General features: G+C 34.5%; 1 protein-coding gene across 1 annotated transcript; it reads left to right on the top strand.

Moving 5' to 3' along the window:
* Positions 1–4,689: 4,689 nt before the first annotated feature.
* LOC113043950 (E3 ISG15--protein ligase HERC5-like) lies at positions 4,690–11,971 on the top strand. Its single transcript, XM_026203503.1, has 24 exons — positions 4,690–5,147; positions 5,342–5,453; positions 5,527–5,603; positions 5,713–5,934; positions 6,084–6,175; positions 6,267–6,397; positions 6,537–6,664; positions 6,767–6,837; positions 6,965–7,074; positions 7,298–7,357; positions 7,447–7,552; positions 7,634–7,823; positions 7,904–8,067; positions 8,500–8,574; positions 8,877–8,972; positions 9,065–9,148; positions 9,220–9,321; positions 9,455–9,595; positions 9,933–10,099; positions 10,243–10,303; positions 10,701–10,771; positions 10,957–11,140; positions 11,229–11,331; positions 11,493–11,971. Exons 1-24 carry the CDS (start codon positions 4,934–4,936, stop codon positions 11,702–11,704), a joined length of 2,973 nt encoding a protein of 990 aa, XP_026059288.1. The 5' UTR covers positions 4,690–4,933; the 3' UTR covers positions 11,705–11,971.
* Positions 11,972–12,261: the final 290 nt, after the last annotated feature.

Below are 12,261 nucleotides of genomic sequence, written 5' to 3'. Positions count from 1 at the left end.
GTTTAAGTATGTGTATGTGTCTGCGCTTGTTCTGTTATGTGTTTGTGGTTACCTGACAGCTTTTCTGTCTTGTTTGATCATAAATTATACATCTGAACACAATAAGCTCATGACCACAAATTAATACTTACAAGATCACAGATTAGATTCTTTCAGTGTAATGATATAAGATACACATCATTGGAATTCTGTTGAGCTATATAACTCTTAAACCACAATCATATCACTAAAACAGATACACTCTTAGAAATAGGTTCTTAATATATAATAGGTTTTCTATAATAGGTTGAATATTTCAATTTGAAGCCAGAGAGTGTGCCCAAAGTTTCCCCCTTTCATTGCCAGTGTTTTTCATTAATGAGTAAGCAGTTTGGCTGTTCCTAGAACAGTTTACTGTATATCACCAACCTGACAGACTTTGCAGTCCGTGGACACATAAACTTGAAATTGCACTTGCAAACAGTTCAAGTTCGGTCATAAAACTAAACAATACAGATTTTCCAAGTCCATAATAGCAAAACTCACCTTGACTCTTGTTTAAGAGAACTTAGTATAATCTTCTTGTTGTACCTGTGTTTTCTGTATAAAAATGTGCTTCAGGAATTATTATATTTTCGAGCAGGCACGTTCCAATGTGATGAGTAATCCAGAACCCGGGATGCATGCTTTCTACCCATTTACTATACATGCAATATAGCAGTTTTTCTGATCTCCAGCCACTTACAGGTGAGTTTTGACAAGACGAGGGGGCTGTCACATCATGAGACCCCCTGATGCACTTTTGTTTGCAAAAACAAGGAACTAAATTCATTATGGGCCATGTGAATCGCATGGGAAAAAGTACTTCAAGTGGAATTAAGATGGCTTGAGGATAGATTGCAAGCTGTTCTAGTTACACAAATTATCTTGCTTCCATCACATTATAGATATTACTAAATATGAGATGCATATATTGGAGTCATGGGAATTATCACTTGCAATAGGAAAATCATGAAGTCCCTTCAAATTCCTCACTGAGCAACCAAAAGAAAACTGCTCACTTTCAAGGACCTAATGTAAAAAGAAAAGTACAGAAATATTGAAATTTCTCACAGAAAATTGCTACATTTTTTGCAAATGTCATTATTTCTGTACTTGTAGAAAGAGTTTTATTTTTTACTAAAGAATGAAAATGAAATAGTGCGCTTACTCAAGGTGTTCTCCTCTGGCTGCAGTATATAAAACTTGTATATCAGTAAATGTTAATTGTAAGACATGTGCTTTAGCTATTGACCCTGCATTTCTTCTATGAACAGAAATACCTATCATCCACAGTATAATGAATTATACTAATACATTTAAATTATTATTATATATTTTAAGAATGTAATCAAATTCTTTACTGTGTTTTTTCTTTATACTTAATGGCTACCTGACTCACACTTTTTTTTTCTTGTTGTAACAGTACTTGATTTACTGTAAATGAATGACAACCAAAATTTAAAAACGAAATTCCCCTTAGTCACAGGGTTGAAATTTTCACAGAAACATTCAAGTTAAGGCAAATTACCATCCCTGACCAGAGGTCTACACAGTTTCACTGAAAAGAGATGAAATCATAGATGAACATAAAACATGAAAGAGTCATCAGATTCATCACATTCGGCTTTAACGTGTTAGAGGCTGTGTGATGCCATTTCTATATGGAACTTAATACTTGAACTTTTCTTTAAACTTGAACTTGAAACTTTTTAACCCTTAAAATAGAAACAAAAATGTTTACAGGTATACAGTAAAGAGCAGTAGTCCCTGTTGGTGATAAAATGTTTAGGAGTACACCAAAAATAAATTATATTTTAAAAAAGCAGCAAATAGGTAAATACACTCTTTCTTTAGGTTCTTTATTGCCATAATTCGTTGAAGAACCTCAACATCAATTACACAAAAGAAAAATGCTTCTTCTGTGACATCACTGTAAGAAATCATATTTGTAACCTTTATTTTTAAAAGTGTGTGAGAAAGTCTAAAATGAAATCTTTGGTCTGAAAACCACTGCAAACATCATCGAGTGGTTTCACATGGGAAACCACAACTCAAAATAGCCATACTGTATAGATATAAGTGTAACTCTCTGACGATGGACTTCTATTCTCATAGCGATCCACTCTGTTTTCTTTCTGAGCATGATGCTTGGGTCTGAGTTTTACGGTCAGTTTTAGGTATAGTCACTCACACCTGTTTTCACCATGTGGTTAATATCAAATGTTTTTCGAAGGCTTGCATGTTAGCATTCCAAAGAGTCTTTTTTCTAAAAGTTAAAGGATTTTTTTTTTCTTTCTTTTACCTGCCAGAAATATATTGTAAAAATGCTAGACCTTATCGTTCCAAACAAGACCACTCCTGTTGTGTTATCATTCCTGAGATCAGCTGAACAGTCAACACTGATGAATCAAGGTACACATGGTCACAGAGGATTGTTTCTTCTGGATTTAATACAAGCTTCATGCTGTTTTTCTGCTAAACACAGCCCACAAATAAGTTCCTACTCTAGGTCTTTTAATCATTAGTTATATATACAAAAGTATTGTTGGAATTAAGGGCATTTTATGACATCAAAATGGCACTGGTGAATTTGTAACTGTACGTATACACTCTCATCAACATTATAGCATGTAATATTTCAGTGAGAGGAGACACAGGCGCTTTCAATGAGAAACATTGTTGCACTTGCTATCCCTCTCTGTCTGATGTTCAACAAACTTTTTTTTGTAACAGTTATACATTGAAAAGTATTTCAAGAGTAATACTGCACCGTAACAGTGATGGAATGATCATGATTACAATCGTGATGAAAAACAAAGTATGATACACCAAATTATGCTTTATTTCATTCATAACTATATGATACTTAACAGATAAAAGTCTTGAATATATTTATATTTGAAAGTGCAGGAGCTATTGTGTAATGTTGGACTAATTAATTATTTTAAAATAAAGTATAAATTAGCTAAATTTGTCTGTTTTTAATGTCATGTAGTCTGAACAGAAATGTAGCAAACATAGCTAACGACTACGGTTGTCTGTTGATTATTTTTAAATGTCAAATATTGGTCTGCTGCAGTATATTGATTGCCACTAATTAAAAGCTTACAATGGAAATGTTTGAAGAAAGATAAAATACCAGAGATATAATAAATAAATAAATTTAATTTTCAACTGATATTCACATAGAAAACAGGTATTTTAAATTGTAAAAATATTTCACAATATTATTGGTTTTGGTGTATTTTGGATCAAATAAAGGCAGGCTTGGTGAACATTAAAAATCTTACAAAAACATTTAACTGGTAGTGTACTGTTTTTGTGTGTGTATGTGTGTGTGTGTGTTATCCACAATTTCTGATTTTATTGTTGTTGTTGAATCTACACATTTCAATTAATTCATTTATTTCCATTTGTTAAATAAAAAATACTACAATTATTGGCCTTGTTTAAACTGTATTGAACTGTGTGTTAAGTTTTTATTTGTTGATTAAAACATTTATAAATTTTGTTGATTATTTTTGATTAATATTACATTTTATTTACACATTAATATCTTGCTCAGATTTGTAAACACTAAATGTTAATAACTGTTACTATTAAACATACATAATTATTTAATGTAAAACATTTTTTTCTGTGTTCTCCACATCTTTATTTTTATTATATTTGTTGTTGTTTAATCTATAATTATTTTATGTATATTTTGGTAGTATTATACTTTTTTCATTATTATAACAATATTTTACTAATAAAATGAAAAACTTTTTTGAGAGTTTGTTATATTTAATATATATGGGTTTTCTCTACACAGTTATACAATTTTTTTTTAAAATAAAGGCCTGAAACATTATCAAAATATTATTTTTAATTGTTCACATTGTCTGTTTTAAAGATAACTATTCCCAATTATAATGTAAATGTTTATTAAGATCGTTGCACATTTTGTACATCCTACACAAGATCAATTGTTACAAGATTTATTTTTTATATTTGTTCATAAAGTTCGTTTATTATATGTTAATCATATTTAAAGTGTATCTAGATGAAGAACGAATACAAATTTATTTTATGGTAAATGTGGCCGAAGCGGGATTCGAACCTCTAATTCTGTGTATTTTACTCATCCCGCCTCCTTGGAATTTCCTCCGTTCCCATTGGCTAGTCAGCGCTCTACACCTATCCGCGACTGGCCAGCGCGTAGAACTCGTTTACGCTCCGCCCACCAAGTCGGCCAATCAACACTGCAAAAGACAAATGAGAAACGTCAGCTGCAGTGGCGCAGATTGTTTAATATGTGACATATTTTAAATTAAATTGAAGAATATAATCAAAAAGTTGAACATAAAGTTTCGGTTATCGTTAGGATATGTGTAGGGAGAGCTTTATTGTCCCAAAAAGGTGGCATTAATTTAATAAAAAAAAAAAAAAGAAAATACAATTTACACTCAATAAGTTAATATTGTATACTGTTTAACAATGTACTACAATACTGAGGTGCAGATAATAGCCACTATTTGTAAAATTGTAACAGTGTAAATAGAATATATATTTGCACTTAGTGTTGCTAGTGCAAATAGCCGCTGCCTTATTTTTAACGTGTGACAACGCGCGCTATACTCTCTTTAATCAGCTGCCTGTACTTTTATTAAATAAATGAAATAGTGGAGTTTTGCTTAGATGCTGCTTTCGTTTTCCCATCATAATGCGTTCATTGTTTACGACTCACTACAAACGCGGAAGCATGACATCAAACATTACTTTCGTTTCGTAAGAAGTCGATGATTTTCGAAACAGTCACTGGTTTCGCTCTCGTTTTTTCTTTATATTTAAAGAGTGTGTTTCCTCAGACCAGGATGCACTGCAGAGAATCTCTTCAGGAGTCTGTTCTTCTCGTGCATCAGCTGTGATCATGCTGTGTTTTTGGGGAGCGCAGGTCAGAGAGGGGTTTGAGCTGGTGAAGCCTGACCAAGTCAGACATGGCAAGTGTGGAATACAATCTGTGTGTCCGAGAACAGCAGTTCAGGACATGTCAGCTGGAAGGAGTTTTGCTGGATTTATCCGGGATGGGAAGGTTTCGGTCCTGAGATTGCGCAGTGAAGACTATAATCATGATGGAAAACTAAGTATGTTAGCTTTCACCAAATGACATTTTGGTTAATTAATAAATTTGAAGACGTCATTATGTTTCATTATTTTCATATGTTTATATTTACATGAGCTGAGCTATACTGAGTCATACTTATAAAAGTGTCTATTTGTTTATTTAAATATAGTCTAAAAAAATGTTTAACTGATGAAAATATTTTATTTACTGCAGAGCAACTACAGCTAAAGTATAAAATCATACAGATTGTCTGTGGAGGAGATGGTGCGGTGCTTCTTGTTGATGGAGGAAATGTTCTCATTATGGACAAATCTACTGTGTGCAAGTATGTTTATGGAGATCAAACAGCATAAATGATCATGGATTATAGTATCTGACAGAATGTCTTGTCTCTGCAGGCCTCTCAAAGGTCTGGAAAATAGGCAGGTGATTCAGATCGCATGTGGAGACCATCATTCAATGGCGCTAACTAAGGGTATTGACAACTATTTCATCTGCCATTTGCTTTCATCTTTTAACATCTCATGATTGAGATGAATCGATTGAGGTTTGAGTGTAGATGTTGAGAGCTGTTGCTCTTTCAGATGGTCAGGTGTTCGTATGGGGGGAGAACTCTCACGGTCAGCTGGGTTTGAGGAAAGATCATCCCGGCTCTCCGTCTGCTCAACATGTTCAGAGTCTGAGTGGGGTCCCACTGGCTCAGATCAGCGCTGGAGGAGACCACAGCTTTGTGTTGTCTCTCTCTGGAGTCGTGTTTGGATGGGGAAAGAACTCTGCTGGACAACTGGGACTCGGAGACACTACAGGTCTGATTATTTCATCGTGTAAAAGCTAAATCAGTAACAGTATGAAAGTACACATAAATGTACCAAATTTGTGCAATACTGTGAAATCTATATTAAAGCATGAATATGATGTATTTGGAAGTGATTAACTGACTGTTTTACTACCACAGACAGACACGTCCCAACGGTTGTAAATAGACTGAACCGGAAGAAAACTGTGTCCATCTCGTGTGGAGGTGAACACACTGCCACTTTATCAAAGGTACTATGGTCATAATATATTAGATGTTATACTGTATTTAGCATAAAAACAAGCTGGACAGAAAATAATTAGTAAATGTTTCATGTTTCAGGGTGGCACCGTGTTCACATTTGGATCCGGAGGCTCTGGTCAGCTTGGGCACAAATCATTTAGAGATGAACATCATCCGCGGGTGGTTGCTGAACTGTGGGGATCTGAAGTGTCACAGATCACGTGTGGGAGGTAAAGACTGTTCGTAAGCTTTATTAGCAATCAGCATCTCAGAGCAATAGTACAGATTTCTTTCCTCACATGGTTAACATGTCTGATGTTTGAGTTCTGCTCAGTAATTATTAGGCTTTTGATTCTTTCATTCATACAGACATCACACACTCGTATCAGTCGCATCGTCAAAGCTGATCTACTCATTTGGATGTGGGACACAAGGGCAGCTGGGAAACGGAGAAATGATCAATACATCTGTGCCTTACCCTGTGGATCTGTCAGCTGGTAATTATAAATCAACTTTTAGCAGGTTATTTTATTATGAATACTTTTTAGTCAAGATGTTGTTCATAAAGCTGACCTGAACTAAACATTTGCTGTACACAGAATGTAATGATGAATATACGATTGAAAAACTCATTGCTGGGGAGAATCATTCCTTTGTCTTGTCTTTCAAGGTACAGTAAGACAGGCCGTTTTAATTCACATATTGTTTAACGATGAGATTATAGCTGCACTGTGATTACTTATGTGTTTTGTGTGTTTTTGTGTGTGTGTGTGTGTGTGTGTGTGTGTGTGTGGTAGGAACCTGGGAATGAGTCTAAACCAATTCCAAGCAGAGGGATTTTGACATTAGATGACAGAATGATTGGCCGATGGCTATCTGGAAGTGAACCATGGAAAATGATAAAGAAGTGAGTGCTTGATTCAGTTTTATATATAGTGCTTACAGTGAGATGCTAAAGGCTCCTGAGTTTGTTTACTACTCTATGTCCATAAAATAGATTTTCTTAACATAAAAGAATCAAGACATATGTCGCAATGAGATATAAATGAATAATAACAATTAAAAATAAAACATGAATTAATATCAAAAACTAAACAAAATGATTTAAAGTATAGCTTTGTTTTTTACAGGGACATAAACAAAGTGTTCTCCTCTGCTGCCTCTCTGAATGGTAGCTTCCTCAAAACTAGGTAAATATCCTAATCACCATTAGATTGTCTTGTCTAGTAATTCCTCCTTTATATGCATAAAATCATAATCGAAATGTCTGTTTTTGTAGTTGCGACCAACATTATCAGACATCTGAGGATCATTGTGGTTTGGATTTTGATCTGGTTAAAACATCCTTTGTAAAGATATCAAAGAATGAAAGCTTGATATCAGAGGTAATGATGAATCCAATATTTACAAAAAATCTTCTTTACATTTTAAGCAATGAGATGGAGTTAATGGTTTTTGTATCTCAGATAGTGAAAGTGGTTCAGCAGACTCTGCTGCCGTCTCTGAATCCAAACCCAGTTGGTGAGGAATCGCTGAGAGTTTATCTTCTCCTCCCTGAGCTCATCAGACGTCTCAAGAAACAACAAAGAACCGAACTCACTGAAGCTCTTGCCTCCAAAATCCTTCAGCTGGATCCTGATTCTCTCAAGCTGTTAGGTAAAGCAGGGAGAACTTTTCAGCCTTTATGTTGTTGTCCTTGTTGTATTTGTCTAAGTATTTTTATGTTATGTTCTCAGAGAAGTACTGGTCCAGACTCCCTGATGGCTGGCTCAAAGGCCTGGTGAAGTTATTTAAAAAAGCTTCAGCTTATTTGATTGGCAGGATTGCTGCTGACACTATGAACTTGGACATACAAACACGCCTGCCGAAATTTGTGCAGATCCTTCAGCTGGTCTATCAGGTACTTTTATGTACTTGTGTGTGTGTGTGTATACATGTATATTTATAATATATTTAATCAGAAGTAAACATTTAAAGGGTAAATTTACACAAAAATTATAATTCTGTCATTAATTACTCCCCCTCATGTCACTCTAAACCCATAAGACCTTCGTTCTTCTTTGGAACACAAATTACGATATTTTTGATGAAATCCGAGAGCTCTCTGACCCTCCATAGACAGCAAGGATCCTAACACGATCAAAGCTCAGAGATATAGTATAAGGACATTTGTAAAATAATCCATGTGACATCAGTGCCTCACCCGTAATTTTACGAATTTTACTTTTTGTGCACACATGAGGATGAGTAATTAATGACAGAATTTTCATTTTTGGGTGAACTATCCCTTTAACTTTTAAATTCCTTATGCATGTGTGTCTTTGTTCTGAAGGTCTGCTGCAGTGCCAACAGAAGCATCACTAAGAGTGATTTCATTATTAACGAGATCAATGAGCTACTAGATGTGGTGAGAACCAAACAAAATTGTGTGCATTGCCTTTTGGCCAATCATTATACAATCTTATCTATATCTTTGTAATTGGCAACAGTAAATATGTAAGCAATCACTGTATTTATCATACAAACATGAATGAAGTTATTCAAAACATACGGTACATAAAAACATATTTGAAAACACATTTATATTAGATTTAAGTCAACCATAGTTTTCTGTTTATATTTTCAGTACTAATATACTATTTGAATATTAATTCCAGCTTATAATAAACCAAAACATACTAGAAAACTGTGTTTTCCCCAAATCAACAGCTGCAAACCATCAATGACGATATGCTTAACAACCTGGTGATGTTGCACTTGGCCGAACAAATCCAAGCAATGATAGACCAGCAAAACTTCAGCGATGTGAGCACCAAAGGCATTTGGCCATATCTGATATGATATGCATCCAAATTTCAGACCAACTAACGTGATGCTTCCTATTTCTTTTGTTTTAGGCAGTCCTAAAAAATCTTATATCACTTCCATGCATCTTTAACCTGGAGGCCAAATGTAGCTATATGAAGAACAGAGCATGGAAGGTAATCTTGTTTTTGGCCTTCAACCTGAAGATTTTTTTTTTCAAACACCGAATGAAATCTTTTATATGCAGGGTTGTTTTCCGCTGACCCTGAGACGCACAGCGCTGCTGGAGGACAGTTTCTCTCAGCTGAGAATGGCTCCTCAGCAACAACTCCAAGAATTTTGTCTGTCGGTAAGGAAAGAAAACAATGCAAAGCTTTGATTTGATAACATACAAGGCATTTTTAGTTTCAAACCAAGACAGGACCATACAAACAGAGTTATGAGCTGCAATATGAATGAATTCGTTTGGTTGTCTAACATAGGTGTTTTACACTGAGGATATGAAAAGAACAGATGTCAACAAGAGGGACTTTTTTCACAACGTGTTTGAAGAGCTTTGTGCACCGGAGTCTCTGATGTTTATGTACAATGATAACCAAACTATGAGCTGGTTCCCAGCACAGGTAAAGCAAAAACTTTTTTTATTAGATCATACTGAAGACATAAATATAAGAAAGTTTAGTTGAATCAGGTTACATGCCATTCACACATGTATTTGCTTTGAAAAAATGTGAAAAGCTGACAGTGAAATGGGGAGAAATGCAAGGTTGAACATCCTTTAACTTGAACTCCGAATACTGTGTCATGCGCTAGATTCTGCAGAAGAAGTGAGACATCAGTGAACTTCAGTGCGTGTTTACATAGAATGGAAAATGTTTGAACGGCCTGTAAGATATTTAATGCGCTTTCGTGATTTCCTGTTGTTATCTTTGGCTTTAACCACATATCATTCTACACCAGCTCAGCGTGGAGAAGGAGAAGTACTTCCTGTTTGGGATTCTGTGTGCCTTGGCCTTCAACAACAACTCTGTAGTGCATCTGCCTTTTCCCTTAGCCTTGTTCAAGAAACTTCTCAATGTCAAACCATCTCTTGAAGACTTGATAGAGTTTGAATCAGTTCTTGGCAAGTGAGTGTTTTTACAATGAATGTCTTGATTCTCTTTGTATATTTTTGTATCACTGCTAAAATGCATGTCTTTGCATGAATGTGCTTCTATCTATCACATATCGAGGAACATTGTTTAATGAATCTGAAACATGATGTTCTCAGGAGTTTGCAGTACATCCTAGACTACAGCGAGGAGGTTGAGGAAATGGAGATGATCTACACGGTTAGTTTGATTCTTATGTACTTTGCATAAAACACACCCACACATATCATTAACCTGGTGTACATACACATAACTGGGTTTTTTTACTTATTTATGATGAAATATATTTAAATATATTCAAATATCTATTTATAGAATGTAATCTTAACACATTTATTAGGCCACCCAGAGTGTGTGAAATTTTGCATATGTATGATGTCATTTTATTTGTAGTTGACATTTTTGCATAAATTTCTAATAAATTTTAGAATGAAAGTTATTGGTGAATCTTCAACTTCTAGTGATAATTTGATAATGTTTTAACACAGATTTCACACACAAATTAATGAGCACACTAGTGAATAAGGCCCGTTGTTTCTTGAAAAACAAGTTTTTATTTTTTATCTTTCTACATAAGATCGTATGGCAAGGAATAGAAGTCGAACTGGATCCAGCTGAGCCAGGAAAAAAAGTCACAAATTCTAACAGGTCAGGGCTTTTTGTTTTAAAATTTGTCTTTCTTTTTTTTTAAAGAAATATAATTTTACAAAGATACCAAAAGAACCACCTCTAGAGCATTGCATTATTTTAGTTCATTCTTATTTTGGGACATAGGATAATATTTAACAAACTTAGTAAGCAAAACTTATTGTTAAATATAATTTCTGCAACAGAGAAGACTTTGTGGACAAGTATGTGGATCATATCCTGAATAAATCAGTGGAGGAAGTGTTTGAAGAATTCAAGAGGGGCTTCTTCAAAGCATGTGACCGATGCATACTAGAGATGTTTGAACCGGAGGAGCTGAGAGGAGTGCTGGTGGGCAATGAGGAATACGACTGGGACATACTCAAACAGGTCCATGCTAACACATTATGTCATAACTAGTAAGCTCTTGACATTGTGAACAAGTAATATTGACTACATGTATTTTTTCAATCAATAGAACACTACATATGAAGGATCATTTTATGCTGAGCATCCAACCATCATCTCATTCTGGGAGGTGTTTGATGAACTGACATCAAATGAGAAGAAGGCCTTTCTTTGTAAGTTCACTAGTATAGTTCACAGTTTTTTTGAAAAGAGATGTGGTTTAAGAAGTCACACTTACATTTTTTTTAGTTGTTGCATCTACTCTAGCATCTCCTACAGTTTAGACCCATCCAGAACGTTTTCAAATAACTCTTCCCCGTTTTCCTTTCTCTAGTGTTCTTGACAGGGTTCGAGAAAGTGCCCATTCTGGGTATGAGTGCGGTGAAGATGAGAGTGAGACCCCTGTTCATCTTTACCCAGGACCATCTACCAGAGGCCCTCACCTGCCATGCTCTGTTAGAGCTTCCTGTTTATCAGAACAAGGAAACGCTAAAGACTAAACTCATTGAAGCCATCAACCACAAGAGGGGCTTCTGGGAAGAATGAGGCACATGCTAGAGTACACTAACTAAAATCTAAAGTTTTATCCTTTATCTTTCTGGACATTAAAAGGGAATGTTTCTTAATATATAAGCGAGATCAGGGTTTGTTGTAAGAACTTTAACAAGCAGTTTCTGCATTAATGTGTAAAAAAGAATTTAGGAAAATACAGTGTTTACATTTATAATATGAGAGATTTGTTTTCTAAATGCTGTAATTTCTGTAATGTGTTGTATTTATGAACCTAATTTAAAATAGATGTTTCTTAATATAATTATTTTTATTTTTAATGTTAACATTTATTTTAAATATTTTTTTTTTTTTTTTTTTTTTTTAAACAAGATTAAATAATAATAATAATAAAATGAAATCTGCGATCTGATTTGTGCCAACTAATTTTTTATATATATTTTTTTCATCAACACTGCAATGGACTCCATGCCTGAAACAACATAAAATTCCACATATTTTAACTGTGCTTATGCACTAGTTTATACATGCACAGAATATTATATTATCAATTTGATATCTTGACTTTTTACATCTGACCTGATGCTTTGCTA

The sequence above is a fragment of the Carassius auratus genome, chromosome 26 (assembly GCF_003368295.1).
Source record: "Carassius auratus strain Wakin chromosome 26, ASM336829v1, whole genome shotgun sequence".
NCBI lineage: Eukaryota > Metazoa > Chordata > Actinopteri > Cypriniformes > Cyprinidae > Carassius > Carassius auratus.
This window is presented reverse-complemented; position numbering and strand designations above follow the sequence as displayed.